The sequence below is a fragment of the Lynx rufus genome, unplaced genomic scaffold, assembly GCF_022079265.1.
Source record: "Lynx rufus isolate CCGP_SWC_20201006 ecotype Redwood Valley unplaced genomic scaffold, mLynRuf1.p SCAF_10, whole genome shotgun sequence".
NCBI lineage: Eukaryota > Metazoa > Chordata > Mammalia > Carnivora > Felidae > Lynx > Lynx rufus.
In genome coordinates this window covers 43,730,064-43,756,364 of record NW_025814824.1, presented here as the reverse complement: position 1 = coordinate 43,756,364, position 26,301 = coordinate 43,730,064, and the positions used below count along the sequence as shown (strand labels likewise).

General features: G+C 42.9%; 1 protein-coding gene across 1 annotated transcript; it reads left to right on the top strand.

The window, feature by feature from the left end:
* The first annotated feature begins 1,470 nt into the window (after window positions 1-1,470).
* Window positions 1,471-25,110, top strand: SAXO1 (stabilizer of axonemal microtubules 1). The gene is made up of 3 exons (XM_047099113.1): window positions 1,471-1,643; window positions 10,970-11,172; window positions 24,107-25,110. Exons 1-3 carry the CDS (start codon window positions 1,621-1,623, stop codon window positions 25,108-25,110), a joined length of 1,230 nt encoding a protein of 409 aa, XP_046955069.1. The 5' UTR covers window positions 1,471-1,620.
* Window positions 25,111-26,301: the final 1,191 nt, after the last annotated feature.

Genomic DNA, 26,301 nt, shown 5'->3' with positions numbered 1-26,301 from the left:
ATACAATTTTGGTGATGTGCTGGTGCCTGAAGATGAGAGGTGTCCCAACTGGTTTGTAAGAATCGTATGCGGACATATGAATAGTTGATATACTACTTAGGTTTTGAAAGCTCAAAGAGCTGCCCTTTGTCTAGCAGTAAGTAGAATAATAGGGTTCATTTATTGCCATGCATGTAAGATGGGAAAACTCACCATAAATTGTAACTTCAAATTATTTTCTATCATCTATTTGTGTAATCCTAGGGTCTCCCTACTTCTCTGCCATCTTAACTCATCTATTTGTGTAATGAGGCATAACATTTATTGAATCATTTATTTATGTGTTTAATCATTTGTTCAGTAACTGTTTATTGACAGTCTGCTGTGTACCAGGCAGGCTAAGGGGCTGTAGCAGTGAACAAGATAGAAAAGGTACTGAGCTTGGTAGATGAGACAGATAATGAACAAACTCACCAACAAACCTGCTGATGACAGATAGCAATTAGTGATGGGAAAGGCATACACCAGGATGAGAGAGAGAACCTTGTGCCAGGGGTATGGGCGTATGGAAAATAGAAGATAACCAGTGGAAGTCTTTCTATGGAAGCAAGAGTTGAGGTGAGACCTAAAAGGAGAAATGAGCCAGACTTTCAACGTGAAACAGGTTCACGTAGTCAGTGGTGTATAGTGTGCTTGGAACTGAGGTAGTTTTGTTCTTCGTGAGGCCACTTGTATGGAAAGGTGATATTCTGAATTGATCCAGGAAGCAGCCAATTTGGAAAGGGTTAGTGCACAGCCCTGGAGCACCCTGTGCAGTCAGGGGGTGAGCCCCAACTGCTGTGGGATTGGGAGGCCCAGGGAGGTCTCAGGGGAGGCCAGTTGGGAGGAGCACTCAAAAGGCTTTGGGCCATGATGATTTACCTACCATGGTGTGGAAGTATTTCATTTTTATTTTATTTATTTTATTTTTTAAGTGTATTTATTTGAGAGAGCACGCATGAGTGAGCATGAGCAGGGGAGAGGCAGAGTGAGAGAAGGAGACAGGAGACTGAGAATCCCAAACAGACTCCATGCTGTCAGTGCAGAGCCCAACATAGGGCTCGAACTCATGAACCATGAGATCACGATCTGAGCTGAAATCAAGAGTCAGACCCTTAACTGACTGAGCCACCCAGGTGCCCTGGAAATATTTCAAATTTAAACAGGCAGTATGGTATCTATAGTGGCTGAACGTCAGTCATGCTTGTGTATAATTTTATGATTTTAAGGGATTTTGATGATTAACCAATTGCAGTTATACATCATTAAAAATTTTTTTGGCCACTTGATAGTTTAGTAGAGAAAAGGAAAGGTTAAGTTCCTGTTTTCAGTGCTGGCGGTTTTGATTTTAAAGGCTGGGATCCCATTTTGAGAAGGTGACGTTGTTAAACTGTACATATCCTTTCCAAGAAGGGAACAGACCTAACTTTATGCCTTTTTTATAGGCGGCATCACTGTCCACATCTCCCTACCAAGATTTATGATAAAATAGAGAAACCATGTCTTCTCTCCGAATACACCGAGAACTACCCTCTGTATCACTCTTACCTGCCCAGAGAATCCTTCAAGCCCAAGCGGGAGTACCAGAAAGGGTCTGTGCCCATGGAAGGTTTGACCACGTCAAGGTGAGTGCGAGAAGAATAAATATACGAATGCACACTAATGGAGTAATGTCAGTGCTGATGCACAATATTAATATAATGTGCAGTATTAGTGCATCAATATGCAGTGTAATAGATGCTATCAAGGCCTTTAATGTTAATATGTTGTATCTCAGAAATGAAATTCTGCATTTGTTAGCCAGCTCAGTTTTTTTCCACTTCTTCTTACAGGGAAAGAATTGTTACTTGCTGGTGTAGAGGTGAGGAAGGCTAAAATGATCTACCTAGCAAAGGATTGGAGGTTAAGTAAAGTATAAAGGCATGAAATGGTGGGGGGTCTGCTTCTGAAAAGAGAGTTTTGGCTTTGGGTGCCAAAGCTCCAGGTCAGGTTGGGTGGTGTAGTGATAGTGGTAGTAGTGAAAGGAAACTTGGTGATACAGAGGGAGCTCTTTGGAAATTATGCTGTAGACTTTGAATTGAGGTCCCCGTGAATGTTCTTCAAGAATGAACAAAGACTACGGTTGACCCTTAAACAACTTAGATTTGAACTGCACGCGTCCATTTACATGTAGATTTTTTCCCAATAAATACAGTACTGTACTGTGGGTGTATTTTCTCTTATGATATTCTTCATAACATTTTGTTTTCTCTAGCTTATTTATTTTACTTATTAAATTTTTTTTAATGTTTATTTTTGAGAGCGAGAGACAGAGTGTGAGTGGGGGAGGGGGAGGGGCAGAGAGAGAGGGAGACATAGAATATGAAGCAGGTTCTGGGCTCTGAGCTGTCAGCATAGAGCCCAATGTGGGGCTTGAACCCACGAACTGTGAGATCACGACCTGAGTCAAAGTCAGATGCTTAACTGACTGTGCCACCCAGGTGCCCCTCTAGCTTATCGTATTGTAAGAATATAGTATATAAGACATATCACACATCAAATACATTAATTGACTGTTATTGGTAAGGCTTCTGGTCAACAGTAGGCTATGAACAGTTTGGGGGAATAAAAAGTTATATGTGACTGCATAGGAGGTCAGCATCCCTTACCTCCTCATTGTTCAAAGCTGAGTGGTATTTCCTTTTAAATTGCTCTTGACTTCCAAACTCGGATTCTTTAGAGAATCCAGTTTAGAGACTGAACCTCCTGGCTCATAGTGTATTAGGATTGCAGAAGTATCTGTATTGAGAGGGTGGGGAAACTGATCAATTTCAGGTCTGTTCTACCTGTTGTAAGACTAGCAGAATCTGCCATTGACAACTTGGTTAATGGCCCCTGGGTGGTGACCTGTGATTGGTGACCCAGTGGAGTAGAAACACCTTTGAGTGCAGTTGGGCAGGGTCCCAGATATATAATTGGTCCCCAGATGAGACCTGACAGAGGGATGCCTTCTCTGCCCCTGCATTCCTCTTCCCTACAGGGCAGGGTTGCTGGGAGGTACAGATCACAGAGTATGTAAATTATTCCAGCACAGCGCCTGCACATTACAGGACGCAAGGCCTGGTAAATTTTCTTCCTATTGCTCCCCTGTTGCTCATAATTTTGTGCTTTCCTAGTAAAGGTCCCAGATGACCCAGGTGAAGCAGAACAGCTCTAATTCATTCTGCCTCCAGGTTTTCCCCACACTAGGCCTGGAAACATCCTCTTTTGAGATTGTGGTGTAGAGGCATGAAATATTCCTACAAAAAAGTGCTATGTTCTAGATCCAAAGGAAGTCCATGTGTGGGTTATAGGGCAGAAAGACCCATAAAGAGAGAAATGAAGCCAAAAGATTCCTGAGTATGGTGGGAAGCAGTGGAGAGGGGCAACCTGAGGTGGGAGGGAGCTGAGGGCCTCATCTGATGTATGACTCGAATCAGATCACTTTTATGCTAGACAGATATCTTAAGATGATTTTGTTTAAGCACAATGTTTCTGAGTACTAAAAATATTATATTCTATGCAACCTGTTTTTCCAACCTATGGCTTCTAAGACAATATGAGTTTGGGATTCATTTTACCAAGAAAATAGCAGTCTTAGAATTCTGAGAGTCTGAAGACCACACCACGAGATGTGGACCATTCCCAAGCACTGCTTTTCCTTTTGAGAAATCATGGTCATTGCTGATGAAAAGTCCTAGGCATATGTATAAGAGACCTGTGATGGGTAGGAAAAGATGAAGGTAGCCTTGAGGAATGGCTTGCAAATATCACATTGAGCTTCTAGATGCTGGTCTCCTCTCTTCATACCCAGTTTGCAGGAAATCAAGAGCAATGTGTGAAATGGAAAATGGAAAGTACAGGACAGCTTCAGATATTGTTATGTTAGAGATATATTTTCTGTCCCGGAAATACAGAAAAGGATGCTTTGAAGGTTGGATGTTGAAGGTTGCTCTTTATTGGCTGCCCACAAGCTTAGAAGGATGAGGACAAATCCTTATTCTGGAGCAGGAGTCCTGCCCCATCACCTAGCAGTGAGGTCCCCAGATGGAGCCCACATGCCTTCCTTCTCCCTGACGGTGCTTTGCTACAGCAAAAACTTCCCCTCTGACCTGTCCTAAGGTTTCCTTGCTGCATGTCACCTAAAGCCATAAACATGTCACCCAGAAGGTCTCTCTGTCTCTGCCAGATTGAGACTAATAGTATCATTCAAGTCAAAATGTGACCAAAATGGAGGACTGCAGATACTGAAAGAATTTCCAAAACAAGTTGTTAATGACCATAAGGGCCTTAAAAAGAAAAGGTAGCAGGATCAAGGTTACCCTTGGGAAGGAAAAAGGGCAGAAATGCTTCTCTCCTCCCCTTTATTTCCTTCCCCAGAGAGAGAACCAAGGGGGAAAATCAGCAGAGAGCATTTCTTCCCTTGCCCGTACCTCAACTTCATATCTCAGCCCTGTGCCTGCCACGCTGGGCAGTAGTTTTCAGAGAGTGAGAGTAAGACTATGTCCCTATCAAGGTGTATTTTTTTAAAGTTCTAATGAGCTTTTAATAAGATAAACTATCAAAAATCAAGATTTTGACCAACCGTGTTTTCCGAACTATATAAACTTAGCAGTGGCTCTGGTCAGTATACTTATATATACAGCAGATCTATTCCATATGAGGAAATGCAGAGGAGTCATCTGGATGCTCTGCCAGAGGCTTCTGGGAGAAGGGATGGGTCAGCCCTGCATTTGCACCCTGCTATATCTGCATGGACTGTCACTTCTCTGCCCTTAGAACTCTTATTACCTGAACTTCCACCCACTTCTCTATATAAAATCTGTCCCAACTTAGTGTCTGAGATTGGACATGGGGCTGCCACCTGCTGAATGAAAAAAGTCATGTGGCTCAAGGGTTGGCTGGGTTTGATGATTAAGCCCAGACACAAAAAACACCTGGTTTCTGGAAAGGTTATCATCCCAGCATGAGGCATGATTACAGCTGCACACAACGCTTACTGACTGTAAATCTTAGGGATTTACAGCAGGTGCCATAAGAGGAATGCTCATGATTTTCAGCCCTTCTTAATATGAAGCAGTTTCTTGCAGCCCTTAGTGATTCTCTTCTATAGGATCTGCCTTTAGCTCGGATAGAGTGGAGATCAATTTATGAATAAGAGGTTTGCACTTCAAGCCTCATTTCCCTTTAGGCATGTCACCATGTAAAACACTTGGGCCCCATTTTGGGACATTATTGTGTTAGCTAAGGCAGATCCCTAAAGATGGCAGAGTGGATAACCTGAGAAGAAAGAAGTAAGTCTTCAAGATGGTATTACATCTTTATTCTAAGGGGAGTGGAACCATGGGGAGAGTGAACGGGAGGCATAGGAAAGAAGATGGAATGGGGTTCTGACTTGATGGGTTTGGCTTAAGGTCAGAGGGCAGGGAGCTGGCAGTGTGGATTTCTTCATTTATTGACAAGACTCTTGGTTAAACTGAGTAGAGTTAGGGGAAAGGGCCAGAAGAGAAAAGCATTTGGAGTCCTCTCTAAATGCCAGGAAGAAAGCAGGAAAGATGGTAGTGATCCTAAGTCTTTCCCTACTCATTGGATTTTACACGTTCTCTGTTCAAATACGTACTTTTCTTATACCCCTGCGGATATACTTACAGCCCCTGTAGTTTGGGCCCAAGAATTAATGAAGAAATGCAGAAATAGGGCTCAGCACTAGACTTGCCTGGGCAATTTCACAGCCTTTGATATTGTGTACCTTTGATTGGATTTGGAAACATTTTGACCATTATTTCCTCAAGTACTTTTTCTGTCTCTGAAGTTCTGTTCATTTCTTTCTGCCAATCTTTTTTTCTCTGTTTTTCAAATTGGATAGTTTCTATTCATCTGTCTTCAAGTTCACGGAGTCTTTTCTCTAGCTTTATTCTGATATTAAGCGCATCCAGCGACTGTCTTATTACAGATGTTGTATATTTCAGTTTTAGAAGTTGCATTTCATTAACTTTAGATAGTTTCTATTTCTCTTAAGAATTTCCTACCTTTTAATTTATTATGACCTTATTTTGGTTTTTATAATTTAGCATAGTTAGAATAGCTGCTTTAAAATCTTTGTTTGCTAATTCTAACATCTGGGTCTGCTTGAAGTTGGTTTTCATGATTCTCTTTTTTTCCCCCTGGAAATGGGTCACATTTTTCCTGTATGTATGTCAATGAGTTTTGGATTGATCCTGTACATTGTTAAAGTTACATTGTAAACACTCTGGATTTTTTTTTTTTTTTTACATTCCTCCAAAGAACTTATTAATATTCCTTTTTTTTTTTTTTTTTTTAAGGCAGATAGGAGGTAATTTGATTCGATTCAAAATGCAACTCTGTGTCTTGGGTGACAGCTCCAATGTCAGTTCATCATTTCAGTTTTTTGGTGTGGTTGCTTGAAGTCTGCCTCATACATGTAAGGTCAGCAGGAGACCTGGGTCCAGTTTATGTACAGAAGCTAGAGCTTCCTGTCTTGGGTTTTCTCCTTTCCAGGAATTTTTCCTTACTTTCCAGCACCTGTGGTTGCCTCAAACTTGGTCCTCTGGTTTTTCAGTCAAAGATGGGAGGTTTTCTGTTCACATTATGGCTGCTTGGCTTGGCACGGCACAGATTGAGGCCTGCTTTCAGACTGTAAACTCTGGGAAACCAAAACAAGAAACCCGCTAGAAAATGGAAACTTACACAGAGGCTCGTGCAGTACTAGTCCCTTCTTCTACCTGTGGGCTTTGCTCCAGAATCTGCTTATCTTGTGCTCTTTAGTGCTCATAGGTAGTTGTTTTTCATATTTTTGTGCAGAGATGATGTGAAGTGGTGACAGATGTTAGCTTCAGCTCTATTGGGCATTGAGGAGTTGAGAGAGTAGGGCAGGAGACAGAGACTGTGTAACTTGAATCCTGGAGGCAGGTTTTTAGAATCCTGTCTGTCACAGCACAGACAAGGAGGGCTCAGTGTGTCCTTATCAGGATCAGGGGCATGAATCAAGCCCTGTGAATCAGCCGTAGCATCTTTCTCAGTGTGCTGGGCTGGGCTCTCAGCCTGCCTGTGATGACATAATGGTTTCCTTAGAGGGTTCCTTTTAACCTTGGGAAATGTTTGAATTCCATGTGGAAGGTATGAAATAAAATCAACTGACAAAGAGCCAAACCCTGTAGAGGAGGGGATTGAGAGAGAGGACAAATCATGAGGAGGAGAATCACAGAGGTCAAGGGAGAGTGTTAAAAAGACGAGTGAAAGTATAGATGCTGTTAGGATGGTTCAGGATGATAATGACCTAAAGAGCAGTGACTGGATTTGGAAACCTGGCCTGGGCTAGAGGGAAGGGTTAGCAGAACTAGATTAGATGGGAGTGTGGGTGGGAGGTGAGGAAGGCAAGTCTGTGTGTAGACAACACTTTCTGGAAGAAAGAGGGGAGGGGAGTGGACTCCATTGAGGGTTGTTGTGTCACTTTAGTTTTTTCCTTTTAAGTTAGGAAAAACAGAAGAATGATCAACTACTGAGAAAAGAAGCCAGGACAGAGGAAAAGGTTAAAACACAGATGAGTATATAGACAGGTTCCTGGCGGCTCAGTCAGTTAAGTGTCTGACTCTTGATCTCAGCTCAGGTCTTGATCTCAGGGTTGTGAGTTCAACCAGGTCTTGATCTCAGGGTTGTGAGTTCATGTTGGGCCCCATGATGGGTGTGAAGCCGACTTAACAGGTTCCTGAGGAAGAGGGAGGGGATTTAGGATAAGGATGAAGGGATTGGCTTTGGGCAAGAGGAGCAAATCTTTTTAAAATGGATTCCATTTAATATATCGATTAATTGGACACACTAACAAGTACTGAAGTTTTTGGAGATAAACATCAGTGGTTAAAAAAAGTATTACATGGCCTCTTTATCACAGTGAAAATCTTCATTTCCCACTTCCAGGCTTAGGGCCCTAGTTGGTTGTTACGTTATTTCTTCTTTCATTTTGTCAGACTCTGGTCAAAAATCTTTCTTTAGCTTTGCCTGAGGATTGGAGGTCAAGTTGTTATGACTTTCCCAGCAGGGCCACTTTAACCTTTGCTTAACTTGGAGGTTTAACTCTTGGCTTTCCATACTATATAACTTTTATGGCTGCGCACCTAAAAGAGACTTAACATCTTTGACCAATTTTTTTCTTGGTTCATAGTCATAAGGGGTACAGGGACTAGGTAGGGAATGTAACACAGGAAGAAAAGGGGGGAGTGTTCTTAAAAAGAAAAAAGCTACTAAATTTGAGCAATTTCTGGGAAGAATAAAATACTTTTCTCTTACATGACCTTAAAGATTGTAAGATTATGTGAGATTGGGGACATGCAGTTATGTTGTGGTTAATGGTAGATTTCAATGAATGTTCTCAACATAAAAACATAATGAGGGAACACATATATTCTGATCAAATTCACTCTTAGCCACAGTAAATATTTTTGTGTTGGATATAAATGAGTTACACTTTAAACTTAAAACTTTACCACTCTTCAGAAGTAGATCACCCCCTGCCCCCAACTCCTGCAAAGATCGTTTGCTTTGTTATAGCTGATCAGGAAATAGAACCATAGGTGTACTTTCACAAAGAAACTTGAATTTTGTACCAGAGAAGGAGATTCAGTTAACAGTTTCATTCCTTAAACATGCTGAGCAAGGATTTTACTGTATCAGCTCTTATCTTTGAGTAACCAACTTCAGGATGACCCATGAGCTGGTGAGTTTGGTTGGTATTTATCTGCTCTTTTCCTGTGGAAACAGCAGCAAGTAAAGGCATTAAGCATATTTTCATTGTCCTTGAGCTTGGCAGCCCTTGAAGAAAGGTTCTCACAACCTCTCTGAGGGGAAGGTTGGTTCCCTCGCTAGGAATAATGGCAGAAGAGGATGTCTCTGCGTGAAGGGTCCCAGAGCATGGCAGGCCTGTGACTGGAAAGCACTCCTGGCTGCTTTGGGGTTGGGGGTGCTCCATGGGGCAGCTTGGGCATTCAGCTCTGTTCCTCCTCGCTTGCCCTGGATCTCGCCTGATACTCCTTCTTGGAAATGAAGAGGGCTGAACCCTTGGGCTGCTGTCAGTGAACATGGGTTTATGTGGGGATATGTGGTCTCAGGCTGCCTCTACCCCTTTTGGGGGTGAGGAGTGCTCACCTCCTGTTGGGAGCACACTTTCCGATGAAAGTCATTTTGTGGCTCTGTGGCCCAGGGCTGCCAGTCCTCGTTCCCTGCTGCAGTTGGTTTAGTATTAAACAGACACCAGCATGAGGCACTTGTACACTAAAAAGAGTAGAAATGAGGAACTGACCCTTGGATTCTTGTTTAGCCTGTTCCCTCCATAAGCTCCAATTTACAGAGTCAGCTTCCAGATGCGTCGGGTCACTCAGCTTCCTCTTGCTATTTGCCAACATGCGGCCCTTGGGAAGGGAGCCCAGGCTGAAGACCCTATAACTGCTGCTGAGATATATTTTTAAATCTACTCAGAGGGAGTTACTGGGAGTTCAACTGAAGCATCTCCCATTTCCCTCTTAGAGCCCTAGAGAGATGAATTCTCCTGCTTCCTAATTCCCTCCTCCCATCCCACCAAGCCCCTTCTAGGCCCCAGTTTGGGTTTATTCACAACCATGTGTATAATTCATGCAAGACAGGTTACAGTGGAGCGTGTTACCTTTGTTAGTCAAGCATGGCTCAGTAATGCTGCTCCAGATTTTGGCCGGGAAGTAGGTTTTATTGGTGTTTGGGCCTGATGTTTTCCTGTCCGGAAACCTCCCCCTTCCCTTGGCGAGGTTGTTTTGGCAAGCACCGTCAGGGAAAAATCTCCCTTCCACTTGTCCACTTGGATAAATGGGTTCCAAGCAAAAACAGGCTGTTGTGTAAATCAGAAGCCCTTTGGGGGGGGGTGGGGGGAAATGTTTGCTTAAAAGAGTTTGTACTGAGCAGTGGGGAGTCAAGACTGCCCTACCAGACAGTGCAAACTCAAGCTGAGCCCTGGTTTTGCCAGGATCATTCCTGATGATGGTACAGTTAGCATCTTGGCAATTTTAGAGCTGTGGGATGTTCTGGGAAAAGAGTGTTTCCTGTGGAGTTGAAGACCATCATACTTTTTCTGTCCTATTGTTTTCATACTCCCTGAAAGAATGGGAACACTGATGCCAGAGAGCTGAGAAATGAAAGACTCTGTGTCTCCATTTATTGTACTTTTCTGCTCTCTAGGTTTTCTATAAGATCAAGTAGAGGAAGGAGATCAATATCAGTGGGATAAGCTATTGGGAGCACAGATGAGGAGGTGGTGGTACCTGCAAAAGAAAAGTTATTTCCCCAGTGGAGAGAGGAGGCACAGAAGAGAGGCCTTCAGAGTGGTTCAGTGTGGTTGGAGTAGAGTATGGATCGGGGTGGAGGTAGGAGATGAGGTTGCCAAGGAAGGCAGGGGCAGGTCCAGGAATGCTTATATTCCATGCTAGAAAGTCTGGCTTTATCTGGAAGATTTTTCAGCAGGGGAGTAAAACGATCCCATTTTTGCGATCTCATTTCAGGGAGTTTATTCTGGCCACACTACGGGGATTGACATATAATTGGCGGGAATGCAGTAGGAAGTCCAGGTGGTAAATTGTTGCATGATCCAAGTGAGAAATGCCTCACTTGGTCTAAACTAAGGGGGAAAGACAAACTGATGAGGTGGAGGGAGGCTGCACTTGGTGAGTGATTATCCAGTGCCATGATGGGGTGGGTCCAGGATGGCATCCAGTTATCTGACTTGGGTGAGAAGAGAATGGTAGTGTTTCTTGTGAAAGTGGGAAACAGAAGAGGAAGAACAGTTGGGGGATAGAGTAGAAGATGACTTCTCAGGAAACGTTTGTAGAATTGGGTTAAATTGAAACCCTTGTGAGTCTTCTTCTGGGTCAATGGCATGTGCTTACTTTCCTTTTAGGAGAGATTTTGGGCTTCACAAAGTGTTACCAGTGAAGATCTACCAGCCAGACCAGTTCGTCCCAAGCGAAGAGAACATGGATTTGCTCACAACATATAAACAAGATTACAACCCATACCCTGTCTGTCGAATGGACCCCATCAAGCCTCGGGACAGTAAATATCCATGTGGTGACAAGATGGAGTGTCTGCCTACTTATAAAGGTGGGAGGGTGCTTGAGCAGCAGGTTGGGGAGGGATAGGCTGAGCCTGTTTGCAGGCCAGGGAATGTGTTTTACAGGCACACCCCCTTGGTGCAGGGGTCGGTTGAACTATGTCTTGCAGGCCAAATCTGGTCCATAGCCTGTTTTTGTAGAGCTGGAGAGCTAAGAATGGTTTTTAAATTTTCGAATGATTAAAAAAAAAATGAAAAGACTATTATTTTAGGAAATGTGAAAATTATATGAAATTCAAGCTTTGGCATTCCTAAGTACATTTTGTTGGAACACAGCTGTGTTCATTTTTTTACACATTATCCGTGGCTACTTTTATGCTATAGCAGTGAATTTGAGTACTTGTGATAGACACTGTATGGCCTGTGAGGCCTAAGACCTTAATATCTGGTCTTTTATAGAAAAGATGTACCAACCCCTGCCTTAGCTTGCTGTTGGAAGTCTATGCTGGGAAAGTGTTTCAAATTTAAGCTAAGTTAGGTTCCATCGTTGATTGAGTGATTCATTCATCCATTTAAAAAATTATGGAAACATAACATACACACAGAAAAATGTACAAATCTTAATCATACAGACCAATGATTTTTTTTTAAATTAAAATAAATTATTTGAGAGAGAGAGAGAGCGTGAGTGAGGGAGAGGGGCAGAGGGAAAAAAGAGAATCTTAAGAAGGCTCCACACTTAGTGAGGAGCCTGATGTGGGTGGGGCTCGATCCAATGACCCTTGGATCATGACTGAGCCGAAATCCAGAGTCAGATGCTCAATCGACTGAGCTACCTAGGTACCCCCAGACCAATGAATTTTGAGTGAACACATCCCTGTAAACAGCACCCGGCTCAAGAAATACAACATTGATCCCATGTAGGATAGAATCATTATTCTGACTTTTAAAACCATAAATTAGTTTTGCCAGTTTTGTACTTCATATAAGTGGGATTGATTCACTCTTTATTGAGCATCTGTTACATCCCAGGCATGGTATTAGGGTCTGTGAAGGAAGTAGAATCTGCCTTAACTTAATAGTCCTGTAGGAGAGACAGGATATGGACGGTAGGTACAGTGAAAGCAGTGTGGTGGTCACTCTATGGAGCACAAGCCACAGGCTGAGACCACAGGAACCGAGGTCAGTTGGTAATCCCTAACTCTTCTGCTTATGATGCACATAGTCACATGGTTGCCCTAGGAATATGTGTTTAACCCTTCATGTAACATGTTTGTGGATCCCTGAGTGACTGGGATAATAGTTGCGTTTATTTAGCCAAGCCAAACACTTAGACGAGGGGAGGTGGAGAGGCTTGAGGCAATGTAGGAATCCTCCTGAAGCCCTTCCAGCGGCTCTCAATCTATCATTCCAAAGGCACCACACATGGCCGAGCTTCTCTGCTTCTTGGAAGAACCTGGACTCTTGACATTTTGCCACCTCATCTTTCGTATTGTTCTCTTTCTTCCACTCTTTTGTTGTCACCTTCTGCCAAGCTACATTTTGGACATTGTCATACCCTGAAATGGCTCCTCCTTTATGCACTTCATCATCCAGTGCTCCCAGCTTGCTTTCTTAACTACTCCCACCAAGACAGTTTTTGGCCTCATTGGGATCCCCTGTCCACTTGTGCCTCAGTCTCCCTTCTCCCCATCAGCCCCTCCTGTGTCTATACCCCCTGTAGCCTATTCTGTGGTATATCACTGCAAGCCCATCTTTTATGCCTTCTCTCTATTGTCCTTTTGTTGCTTCCTGCCAGCAAAGCCCTAATCCTGCCTGTTCCACATCTACATCTAGGCTTATATACCTGAGCATGTCTCCAATCTTATCCACTTGTATCCATTTTCCACAGAAAGGAACCGGGGAGATCTTTTAAAAATGGCAATGTGAAGGGTGCCTGGGTGACTTAGCCGGTTGAGTGTCTGACTTCGGCTCAGGTCATGATCTCATGGTTAGTGAGTTTGAGCCCTGCATCAAGCTCACTGCTGTCAGCACGGAGCCCACTCCTGATCCTCTGTCCCTCTCTTTCTCTGCCCCTTCCCCACTCATGCTTTCTCTTTCTCTCAATAAACAAATAAGTAAAATGGCAATATGAAGGGCTCCTGGGTGGCTCAGTCAGTTAAGCAACTGATTTCGTTTTGGCTCAGGTCATGATTTTATGGTTTGTGAGTTCGAACCCTGTGTCGGGCTCAGCAGTAGGCAGCTTGGAGCCTGCTTGGGATTCTCTCTCTGCCCCTCCCCCACTCGCTCTGTCTGTGTCTCTCTCAAAAGAAAGAAAGAAACTTAAAAAAATAGAGAAAAAAATGGCAATGTGATCTGACCCCCTCTCCACTTAAAATTCCTCAAATAGTCCTTAGGATAAAGTCCCAAACCTTTACCAACTCCTCTTGTAGTACCTTGTAGATTTTGGCATCTCCTCCCAGTGCCATTTACCTGGCCGTAAGGACCTTCTTTCAGTTTCTTCCCTGCATTTCTTTTCTATCTCAGGGCATGTTGCACATGCTACTGCCTCTTTATAAAGCCCTCCTCCCTTCCCCTATCTAGCACTCATCCTTCAATAAGCAGTGGAAACATCACACCCTTCGAAACCCTTCCAGACTTTCCCCAATGCCAGACTGTAAACATCCTGCTAGATGCTCTAAGAGTGCCTGGTGCACCTCTGTTTTGTAATTCAGTGTGTAATTCTATTCATTTTGCTTAACATTTGTCTCCTTGGCCAGGCTGCAATCTCTAAGATGGCAGGGATCTGTCTTTTTCTTTGCCAGTTACCCGCAATAAAGCAGGCACTGTCGTAGAAGCTTTACAAAGAAGTTATTATAGCCAGGTGCGTGGTGCAGTGGCATTTTTACCTCTACGGGACTCATTCATCTCCCTTTTCATCCAGGTTTTGCAGAAGGCAAGAAAGGGGGTACTATAGACCCTGAAGAGACAGAAAGGAGGCACAAAACTAGAGTTAACCCTTATCTCTGATGGGACAGGGAGCAGGGACTCTGATAGGGTACATCCAGCTACAGACACTCCTTTCCTTCATATATTCCCTATGAGCCTCCTTGATTTATGAATCTTCGTGGAGTTAGAGGCTTTTCAGTAAAACTGCCTGCTCAGCTCAATTCCCCCTTCTCACCTTGCCCCAGGTGTAGAGAGTGGTCTGGGAGTGAGAAGTGGTCTTTGCCTACCCTAGAGGTTGGTGAGGATGGAGTTATTTAAAGAAAAGTCCTCCCTATTCATCCTGACAAAATACTCACCACTCAAACACACCGGAAAAAACCCAACCTAGTACCTGTGTTTAAATGTCCCATATTCCGGGGCACCTTGGTGGCTCAGTTGGTTAAGCGTCCGACTTCGGCTCAGGTCATGATCTCATAGTTCGTGGGTTCGAGCCCCGCATCGGGCTCTGTGCTGACAGCTCAGAGCCTGAAGCCTGTTTCAGATTCTGTGTCTCCCTCTCTCTCTGCCCCTCCCCCATTCACACTCTGTCTCTCTCTGTCTCAAAAATAAATAAACATTAAAAAAAATTAAAAAAAAATACATGTCCCATATTCCTCCCCTTCTCTAGATAGTTACATCTGACATTGCCCTCTGCAAACCAGAGAGTAATAGTCCACTGTTAAAACTGAATCATGGTTGACTTTCCCCTACTGATAAAATTGAGAAAACCCTATTTTCTTTTCCCTGTAAAGAAAATTCTGACACCTATTAACTGCTTACCTACTTACACAGAATTAATGAGCAAATACTAGTTAGGTATCAATAGGACTGCTCAGAACCAGGCATACTCAGATGAAGGAGGGGTTTTGTTCTGGCTGTGTGCACTTGGGGTTGAAGTTGGTAGTTCTCCTCTGAAATTCAGATTTATTTTTATTTTTATTAAAAAAAATTTTTTTTTAACGTTTATTTATTTTTGAGACAGAGAGAGAGCATGAACAGGGGAGGGGCAGAGAGAGAGAGGGAGACACAGAATCTGAAACAGGCTCCAGGCTCTGAGCTGTCAGCTGAGCCTGATGCGGAGCTTGATGAGATCATGACCTGAGCCGAAGTCGGATGCTTAACCAACTGAGCCACCCAGGCGCCCCTGAAATTCAGATTTAAAAACAATTCAGTATGTAGCCAAAGGAAATGCTTTTGTAGTTAGATTTGACCCATAGGTGCCAGTTTGCAACTTATGTGTCTTAATAGATTTTTAGAATAATACTTACCATATTCAACTAATTCAAGTGGTTTATTTGTTGTATTACTCCCCTATGATATAGTGGCTTCCAAAACTGGGCCTTGACCACCCAACATCTGTATTCTCAGCATTTAGCACAGGGCATGGCACAACAAAGGCATTTTTAGTGAAGAAAAAAAATGAATGAGTAGTTCTGGACCATTGTTTACAAGGGCCCCAGGTGACACGGTTTGGCATTAGATTTACACAAATCCCCACCCAGCCTATTACTCTGTGGGTCCTGGCTAAGAGCAGGAGTGAAGCTCAGGGAAGACCCAGGACATTTACTCTCCCCTTGGACCAGTCCTGCATAACCTCATGCCTGTGTGAGGGGGCCATATCCTTGCCTTATCTCTTTGTGTGTCACCTTTCCATGGCTTGTTTTTCTCTTGTAGCCATTTGCTGCTTCAGTAAGTCTTTCTCATAGCAACCTTCATGGTCTCATGGGCACATATCGATTCTCCTTCCAAAGGAAAAGAGAAACCAAAGTCCAAGGTCATTAACTATGTGTATTTCAATGGGGGCCATCTATATTATATGTTCCACTTACTGTAGTTCTACAGGAAAAATAGGCAAACTTTTTTTTCCTTCTATTATGGCCAGCACCTTTACTGGGGTCCAGCAAACCGCCATTAAATATGTTCCAGCAGCATTTGGTTGTAATTTTGACATTTTCAAAACAGTGTGCAATTGGAAAGATTGAAAGTGTAATTACTTGATGCTTAGCTTTACGTTTAGGTAAGTTTTTTTTTTTTTTTTTTAGACACATTATTGAATGGAATCTCTTTTAAATAGATTCTTGCCAATTACCCACATGACACCCTGGCCCTGAAGGGCTTTACTGATGGCTTTTCAGGCGTGTAAATAGTTTGTCATGTGGAATTCTGAGGTTTTCAAGGTCCTATGGAGGTTTTTTGTAATACATGTTGGGTGGAGGAAGTTAGGAGGTTGGATAATAATGTGGTTTCAACTGTATTGTTGGGGATCAGAAATCACATGAGGCAACTTTCAGCCTTGGAACCTGTTTTCTTAACACTTCATCCATCACAGAAGAGGGCCAGAAAAGCCCTGTCCTACCCACCCCCACGTACCTTGAGGCAGTGTGTAGGCATCTACAGGTAGATGCCCCCATTTTAGTGAGGCCTGAAGTCTGAAGGGGAAACATGTGGTTTATATTCAGCAAGATGGTTCCCTCTAAGGCCCCCTAATGCTTTCAAGATGCTGATAGAGCCATTAATGGCTCTTGGAGAAAGATTAGATTTTCAATTAAAATGAGGCCAATTTAAAATAAATAGTTGGTAGTATTATTGGCCTAAAATAAACTTAAGAGTGTGCCTGGGGGTGGGGGCGTCAGCACTTCCGGAGTGGTGGAGTGAGGAGCTTAGTAAATCCTCTTCCCAAAAAGCAATAATATAACTGGACCAAACAATAAAAATCAACTATTTTAGGGCTCTGGAAATCAACTACAGGCATACAATGAATTGAGAAGCATTTATTTAAGAATAACTGCTAAACCATCATTACAAAAAGTGGGAGTTTGTGGTGTTTCATCCTGGGGCAGCTTCCATGACCTGTGCCCCCATGTTTGATCTGCGTGGTGGTTCTGCCTGGGTAGGCTGTGCTGTGAAAACTAGCAGCTCTCCTGTCAGTTGGGGCTAACTTGATTTGGAGTACAATATGTACCCAGGGGTTTCAGTAAAAACAATACTGATCTCAGCAACAACAACAACAAAAATCAGTGAATACAACTTTTGCAGCTAGTGTGGGGTTGCAGAATTAGTTGGGTTGAGCAACAGACCAGCAGACCAGCCAGAACTCTAACAAGGAAATCCAGAGAATGAGAAAGCTCCTTGTGGTATAGAAGATTGTATATGGGTAAGGCAGTATATAGGCTCAAGAAAGATAAAGAGACAGGGCCTAGTTATCTACTCACCTTCCCTGACTGATTACGATGTCTGGTTCAGGTACAGAGGAGACATGAGAAATCCCAGAAGGAACTGAAAGCCAAGGCAGAATTGTAAATTGTCTGATCTTTGACTCTGTCCCTTAACCCACACACACAGTCATTAGCAGAGGGTGAAAGCCATACTGGCTTAAGGTGTTTAAGCATAATTTTTTGACAGTCATTGGTTGATTACTAAATAATGCTAACCCAGGGTGACTTGTAGGAATCTTGGCTTAAAAACAATTAAAAAAGGAAATTAAGCAAAAACATCAGTGATCACACACTTAAAGGGAGATAAAACTTTGTAGAATTACTGCAGGCAAGTTACTAAACAGCAAAAACAGCTTCCAGTGGGGTCAGAATCCAGAATTGCTGGATAGCATGTTATCTAAAATGTTGAGTTTTAACAAAAAATCATGAGGCCTAAAAAGAAACAGGGGAATGTAATCCATGAATAGGGGGTGGGGGGGAAGCAGTGAATAAAAACTAACCCTGAAGGGGCCCAGATATTAGACCTACCAGACAATATTTCAAAGTACCTGTTATAAATATGTTCAAAGAACAACAGTAAACCATGTTTAAAGAAATAAAAATATGACAATTTCCCATCAGATAGAGAATACCAATAAAGGGAAGTTATAAAATCAAATGAAAACACTGGAGTTGAAAGAACAATAGCAACAAAATAATTCCAGGGACTTAACACCAGATTTGAGCTGGCAGAAGAAAGAAATGGGGACAAATAAACAAATATTATCTAATCTGAACAACAGGGAAAAACTGAGGAAAGTAAACTCAGACTTGTGGGATACTATCAACTGTACCAACAGACTCATAATTGGAGCCCCAGAAGAAGAAAAAGGCAGAAAGATTAATCTACATATCCAAGAAGCATAATCCAAATAGAATAAACAGAGATCCAAACTTAGTCATATAATAGTCAAACTGTTGAAAGCCAAAGCCAAAGATTTGAAAAGAAGCAAAAATGAAAAAAAAAAAACAAAACAAAACCCATCACATACAGGGAAATGACAATAAAACAAAGTTCTCATCAGAAACAATGGAGGACTGAAGGCAGTAAGATGACCCTCATGACCCTCTTTGGCAGCCAACAGTTCTCTGTATTTAAGAATCTGGGTTTTTTGTTGTTGTTGCTCATTAAAAAAAAATTATTTTTTTCAACGTTTATTTTTGAGACACACACACACAGTGTGAGCAGGGGAGGGGCAGAGAGAGAGAGAGACAGAATCTGAAGGAGGCTCCAGGCTCCAAGATGTCAGCACAGAGCCTGACATGGGGCTCAAACCCATGAACTGTGAGATCATGACCTGAGCCAAAGTCAGATGCTTAACTGACTGAGCCATCCAGGCACCCCTGTTTTGTTTTTTTAGATTCCACATACATGTGAAATCATATGGTATTGGTTTTTGTCTGACTTATTTCACTTAGCATAATATCCTCTAGGTCCATCCATGTTGTCCTGCATGGCAAGATTTCATTCCTTTTCATGGCCAAGTGATAATCTATTGTGTATATATACCACATCTTCTTTATTCATTCATCTATAAATCAACACTTGCATTGCTTCCATACCTTGGCTATTGTCAATAATGCTGTAATAAACACAACTATTACTGGCTCTTAAAATTTTTTTTTAATGTTTATTTTTGAGAGAGAATGAGCAGGGGAAGGGGCAGAGAGAGAGGGAGACAGAGGATCTGAAGCAGGCTCCTTGGTGAGAATGGAGAGCCCAATGCGAAGCTCAAACTCATGAACTGTGAGATCATGACCCGACCCAAAGTTGGACACTTAACCAACTGAGCCACTCAGGTGCCCCTGACTGGTTCTTTTAAAAGTATTTTCTGTCTCTTTGTTGAAGTTTTCATTGGAAACTCTTCTCTATAGGGTCCAGTGAGTATCTTTATGACCACTACTTTGTTTTTTTTTTTTTTTAGTTTTAATTATTTTATTTATTTATTTTTCAATATATGAAATTTATTGTCAAATTGGTTTCCATACAACACCCAGTGCTCATCCCAAAAGGTGCCTTCCTCAATACCCGTCAACCACCGTCCCCCCCCCCACCCCCCATCAACCCTCAGTTTGTTCTCAGTTTTTAACAGTCTCCTATGCTTTGGCTCTCTCCCACTCTAACCTCTTTTTTTTTTTTTTTCCTTCCCCTCCCCCATGGGTTTCTGTTAAGTTTCTCAGGATCCACATAAGAGTGAAACCGTATGGTATCTGTCTTTCTCTGTATGGCTTATTTCACTTAGCATCACACTCTCCAGTTCCATCCATGTTGCTACAAAGGGCCATATTTCGTTCTTTCTCATTGCCACGTAGTATTCCATTGTGTATATAAACCACAATTTCTTTATCCATTCATCAGTTGATGGACATTTAGGCTCTTTCCATAATTTGGCTATTGTTGAGAGTGCTGCTATAAACATTGGGGTACAAGTGCCCCTATGCATCAGTACTCCTGTATCCCTTGGGTAAATGCCTAGCAGTGCTATTGCTGGGTCATAGGGTAGGTCTATTTTTAATTTTCTGAGGAACCTCCACACTGCTTTCCAGAGCGGCTGCACCAATTTGCATTCCCACCAATAGTGCAAGAGGGTTCCCGTTTCTCCACATCCTCTCCAGCATCTCTAGTCTCCTGATTTGTTCATTTTGGCCACTCTGACTGGCGTGAGGTGATATCTGAGTGTGGTTTTGATTTGTATTTCCCTTATAAGGAGTGACGTTGAACATCTTTTCATGTGCCTGTTGGCAATCCGGATGTCTTCTTTAGAGAAGTGTCTATTCATGTCTTCTGCCCATTTCTTCACTGGGTTATTTGTTTTTCGGGTATGGAGTTTGGTGACCTCTTTATAGATTTTGGATACTAGCCCTTTGTCCGATATGTCATTTGCAAATATCTTTTCCCATTCCGTTGGTTGCCTTTTAATTTTGTTGTTTCCTTTGCTGTGCAGAAGCTTTTTATCTTCATAAGGTATGACCACTACTTTGAACTCTCTGTCTGGCATGTTGCTTACCTCTGTTTTGTTTAGCCCATTTTCTGTGGTTTTGTCTTGTTCTTTCATCTGGGACATATTCTTGTGTCTGCTCCTTTTTAACTCTCTGTGTTTATTTATTTATTAAAAAAAAAATTTTTTAACGTTTATTTATTTTTGAGACGGAGAGAGACAGAGCATGAACGGGGGAGGGTCAGAGAGAGGGAGACACAGAATCTGAAACAGGCTCCAGGCTCTGAGCTGTCAGCACAGAGCCCGACGCGGGGCTCGAACTCACGGACCGTGAGATCATGACCTGAGCTGAAGTTGGCCGCTTAACCGACTGAGCCACCCAGGCGCCCCTCTCTGTGTTTATTTCTATTACCATCATGCATTACTGGGGAAATTTAAATTAAACTGCAATGGGATTCCACTAAACACCTACTACAATGTCTGTAATTAAAACACAATAACAAGAGGCACCTGGGTGGCTCAGTCGGCTAGGCTTCCGACTTTGGCTCAAGTCATGATCTTACGGTTTGTGGGTTTGAGCCCCATGTCAGGCTCTGTGCTGACAGCTCGGAGCCTGGAGCTTGCTTTGCATTGTCACCCTCTCTCTCTCTGTTCCTCCCCCAGTCACACAGTTTCTCTCAAAAATAAAGATTAAACAACAACAACAAGCGTTGGTGAAGATGTGGAGAAATTGCTGGTGAGAATGTAAAATGGTACATTCACTTTGGAAAAGTTTGTGCTATCTTAAAAAGTTAAACATAGATAAACCATATAACATAGGTTACACCATTTACCTATCTACCTAAGAGAAATGAAATATATATCTACACAAAGACTTGACCATGAATGTTCATAGCAGAAAATTTCCTAATAGCCAAAAAGTATAAACAACCCAAATATTCATCAATATTTGATAAGCAAAATTTGGTGTATCCATATAATGTATACTATTCAGCAATTAAAAGGAGTGAATTGGGGGCGCCTGGGTGGCTCAGTTGGTTGAGCGTCTGACTTCGGCTCAGGTCATGATCTCGCAGTTTGCGAGTTCGAGCCCCGCATTGGGCTCTGTGCTAACACCTCAGAGCCTGGAGCCTGCTTTGGATTCTGTGTCTCTGTCTCTCTCTGCCCCTCCTCCACTCATGCTCCGTGTCTCTGTCTCTCAATAATAAATAAATGTTAAAAAATTTCAAAAAAAAAAAAGGAGTGAACTGATACATGCTACGACAGGGATTAATCTCAATTATGTTACATGAAAAAAGCCAAGTGCAAAACACTATATTGTGCAATTATATTTATATAAAATGTATAGAAAGTGTGCATTTATAGAGACCAAGAGCAGATGGAATGGGAATAGAGATTAATTGCAGACAGGCTTGATCGATACTTTCGGGGTAGAAATGTTCTATAACTGGATTTTGGTGATGGTTGTACAGGTCTGTAAAAGTTATTGAATAATTAAAAAATGTAAGATGGTATATTTTGTGTTATACAGGTTATATCTCAGTAAAGGTGTTTTAAAAGAAAGTGTGCCTATGGAGTCCACGGGTATTGGCTATATATAACCAAGGCCCCTGAGAAGCTGCTTTTGTACTAATCCTTTGTAAAGCTGTAAACAAGAGAATTCCCTGTGGATTCAGAGGGTCCACTAGGATTTCATACTGGTTACTTTAGATCTGGTAATTGATAGGCACAATGGGGGCAATGTAGGACTTTGGTGTGAGCCCAGTATTACAAAAAGAACGGAAGCAGTGTCAAAGTGTTTGAATGACATAGTTTGCTGTCCTATTTTTCTCACCTACATTGTTAATTTCAAAGCTGCCCCTTAGATCTGTGTGGGGAAGTTACTTTAAAAGTTTTCTGTGGTGTCTGAGGACAAAACCTCCTCAGGATGCATGGGGGCCATCCTTAGGGCAGGTTTTCTTTGGGTGCAGACCTCTTGTTATCTTGGCCATTCCAGCCCCCCCAGCAAAGGTTCCTCTTGAGACAGACATCCTGTAGATATAGGTGGCCAATTCTTTTCATTCTTCAAACATGCTGAAATTCTCCTCTTTTTGCAAATATTCTCTGATTATTTTCCACTAGTATTTTCTTGAACCTTCATTCTCTCCAGATACACAGTGCTCCTAACTATAATACAGGCTGTCAGAAGAGCATGACTTTGGAGTCAACTATGTGGTTTAAATTCCAACTCTTAATTCCCTAGCCATGTGACTTTGAGAGAAATTTCTTAGCCTCTCTGAGTCCTGCTCTTGGACTCCAGATAAATCGAGGCATTTATCCAAGGGATACAGGTGTGCTGTTTCAAAGGGACACATGCACCCCCTTGCACTATCAACAATAGCTAAAGTATGGAAAGAGCCCAAATGTCCATCGGTGGATGAATGGATAAAGAAGAGGTGGTATAGATACACAATGGAGTATTACTTGGCAATCAAAAAGAATGAAATCTTGCCATTTGCAAGATGGCAACTGGATGGAACTGGAGGGTATTATGATAAGTGAAATTAGCCAGTCAGAGGAAGACAAAAATCATATGACTTCACTTACATGAGGACTTTAAGACACAGAACAGATGAACATAAGGGAAGGGAAACAAAAATAATATAAAAACAGGGAGGGGGACAAAACAGAAGAGACTCATAAATATGGAGAACAAACAGGGTTACAGGAGGGGTTGTGGGAGGGGGGATGGGCTAAATGGGTAAGGGGCACTAAGGAATCGACTCCTGAAATCATTGTTGCACTATATGCTAACTAATTTGGATGTAAATTTTAAAAAATAAAAAATAAAATTAAAACTTAAATAAATATGAAACAACAAACAAAAAGGAAATCTGTAAAATAGAGGTAGTTATACCCATCACAAAGGGTTGTAAGATGAAACAAGGTCATGTATGGAAATTCCTGAGCACAGTTACTGGTACATAGTGTTCCTTGATTGTCAGAACCAGGTAGTGGAATCTGGAGGAAATTCCTGGAATTTCTCCAGGAAATCTGGAGCTGGATTTGCATTCATGCTTTTCTACTTCTAGCCAAGTGACCTTGGCAAATTTCCCTAAGTTCTCTGTGCCTCTGTTTCTGCATCTTTAAAATGGGAATATTGAAAGCAGCCACCTGATTAGGCCTGTCTGGTGATTAAATGAGTTCATATAGAAAGTATTTAGAACATTGACTGTCATATAATAAACTCAATGCAGGTGGCAGCTGCTATTCTCTCACTAGCCAATACAATGCCCCTATTCTCTTGGGGCAGCATATTTGCTTTATACGGATTAAATGTGTGGGTTATAGGGATACAATCATGGTCACAATATGGGAAGAGAGGTCTGTTTGGTCTGGCTGGTGGCCCACCAGTGGGGGGTTGTGAATCCCCTGTCTCACTACAGCATGCATATCTTCCCAGTCACTCTGTGCTGATTCAGAAAGGGCACTTCCCCACAGAAGAACAGAACTGTTCTTGGATCAGGAGAAGCCAGTGGTTGGACTCCTCAGAGTGAATCAGATCACTAGGTCCTCCCACAGTGGTGGACCCTCTAAGATCCCTGCATGCGGCATTGTGGGGTATGATGAGACTCCTATAAATGTATCTGTTCTGAACAGTAACTGCAAGTACCATAAAGTTGAAATATTAAATCCTTGGTTGAGGTGGTGGTAGGAACCTGTTCTTCCTTTGTCTCAAGGACCATCTCACTGGAGACTGGTTTAAGGCTTTGGAGCCCCTTAGAATACATGCAGGTTATATGGACTTGATTTGTAAGTGATTACCACTTCTGTTTTATTTTCAGCTGATTATTTACCCTGGAACCAACCAAGACGAGAGCTATTTCGTCCGGAACACCATTACCGACCAGCATCAACCAGGTTTGATAGTAGAACTACACACCAGGATGACTATTCTGTAAAGGGCCTAGTGAGCACCATGAGCTGTAAGCCTCTGGCCATGCCCAAGCTCTGTAACATCCCCCTGGAGGATCTGACTAACTACAAGATGAGCTATGTGGCCCACCCGATGGAGAAACGCTTTGCGTATGAGGCAGCGAAGTTCAGTCCCTGTGAAATCCCCTTTGAAAGCCTTACCACCCATAAAGAGTCTTTCCGGGGCCTGATGGGAGAGCCAGCCAAGAGTCTGAAACCTCCAGCCAGGTCCTGTGGTTTAGAAACGCCTTTCTCTAACACCACTGAGTTTAGAGACAAGTACCAAGCTTGGCCAACGCCCCAGATGTTCTCCAAAGCTCCTGTCACTTATGTCCCTCCTGAAGAAAAGATGGACCTTCTGACAACAGTGCAGGCCCATTACATGTACCCTAAGGGTGCCCCAGCTCAGTCCTTCCGGCCAGTGATCTCAGTCAAGAAGGGTGGCCGCTTTGAAAGCTCCACAACCACCAAGGATGACTACAAGCAGTGGCCGGGGACGCGCATGGAGCCAGCCAAACCCATTCCCCAGCTGAACATTCCCACTGAGCCCTTGGACTGTCTGACTACCACGCGGGCTCACTATGTGCCCCACCCACCCATCAATACCAAAAGTTGTAAGCCTCCTTGGGCTGGCTCCCGAGGAAATATCCCTGTGGAGGGCCAGACCACATACACCATCAGCTTTACTCCCAAGGACATGGGCAGGTGCCTGGCTTCATACCCTGAGCCTCCTGGCTACATTTTTGAGGAAACGGATGCTTTGGGGCACAAGATATACAGGCCGGTCTCCCGGACAGGCTCTCAGCAGGGCAGCCGTCTTTCTGTAGGTGATTCGGAAAACCCCAACCAGCGAGAGTTGGCAGTGTCAGCCTGATTTTTAAAAAACTGTTACTTAGAAATTGCACAATACTTTTAAAAGCAGATGATTGAGAGTTATTTGTTGGCCAAAAAAGAATTCCCCAAAGTGGAAAAAAAAAAAGTCTTCAGCATCATTTCCAGGACACTTGAATAAAATGAGAATCGCTTGACTCAAGGAAAATGACATTTAATCACTGGCTAAATACTCCCCTTTACCCTCCGTTGGCTGCCTAGCCCCCTTGGTCCCTTACCTTGTGCTGATGGAATCAAAGCCGGTCTGAAGGGTTTTTCTCTGAACCGGAAGTATTTTATTAATTTAACCATTGCATGGATTGCCATCATAATTGACCCTTGCCAAGTATGAAGTGCTAAAAAATAAACTTTGTTTGGGGGGGAATGGGTCTGCAGGTCTGTGTGTTCACCCCACAGGCTGTCTCTGCAGAGAACAGCGTGTGTTCCTTGAGACCTCTGGGGAGACTCCAGACTCCAGCCCCCATCGCATCCCAGTACTAGTGAGAGTACCTTGTGTCCAGTCTGGAGTTTTGTGTTCTCTCTGCCCAGGGCTGCTTTACAGGACATCCCTTCTACCTTTTCACACCCTGACATACCAGCCAAGAGTAGTGCTGTCTGAATAGTGCTGTTCAGTCACAGGAAATGGAGGGGGTGGGGGAGAAAGAGAGCCTGTGGCAGTCTCAGGGGAGCATGGACGTGCCAGGTCTCTCTTACCCCCAAACCAGTGCTGGCTCTGATTTCAGAGAGTGGAGGGGGGAAAAAGGGCCCCTTTTCAACCAGGTAGTTGGCAGGCGCCCCCCTGGGCTGTGAGCAGGAACTGTGGGCTCTTCTAAGTTCTTGGAGCCTGGAACAATTGCTCTGTGCTGGGCTGGTTCTTGGAAGGCTGGACCTGCTTTTTTTTTTTTAAATGACAGCTGTGACCAGACTTGTGGTGAAGCTTGACATAGTGATGAGTTGGACCCTGTCTTGGAGAAAAGGCTGGAGGTTTCTCTTTTGGGTGTAAGGCTTGATTCTAAGGCTAGGTAATTTGGTGATGTTTTTAAAGTTTATTTTTATTTATTTACTTTGAGAGAAAGGGAGAGAGGGAGAGAGAGAGAAAGTGGGGGGAGGGGCTGAGAGAGGGAGAGAGAGAGAATCCCAAGCAGGGTCTGCACTGTCAGAGTGTAGCCTGACATGGGGCTTGAACCCACAAACT

Excerpts from the sequence above, each read along its gene's own strand:
- SAXO1 (XM_047099113.1), top strand. The coding sequence starts at position 1,621 with ATGGAAGGTTTGACCACGTCAAG. Across the intron at positions 1,644-10,969 it reads GAAGGTTTGACCACGTCAAG|GAGAGATTTTGGGCTTCACA; the intron begins GTGAGTGCGAGA and ends CTTTCCTTTTAG. Across the intron at positions 11,173-24,106 it reads GTGTCTGCCTACTTATAAAG|CTGATTATTTACCCTGGAAC; the intron begins GTGGGAGGGTGC and ends TTTTATTTTCAG.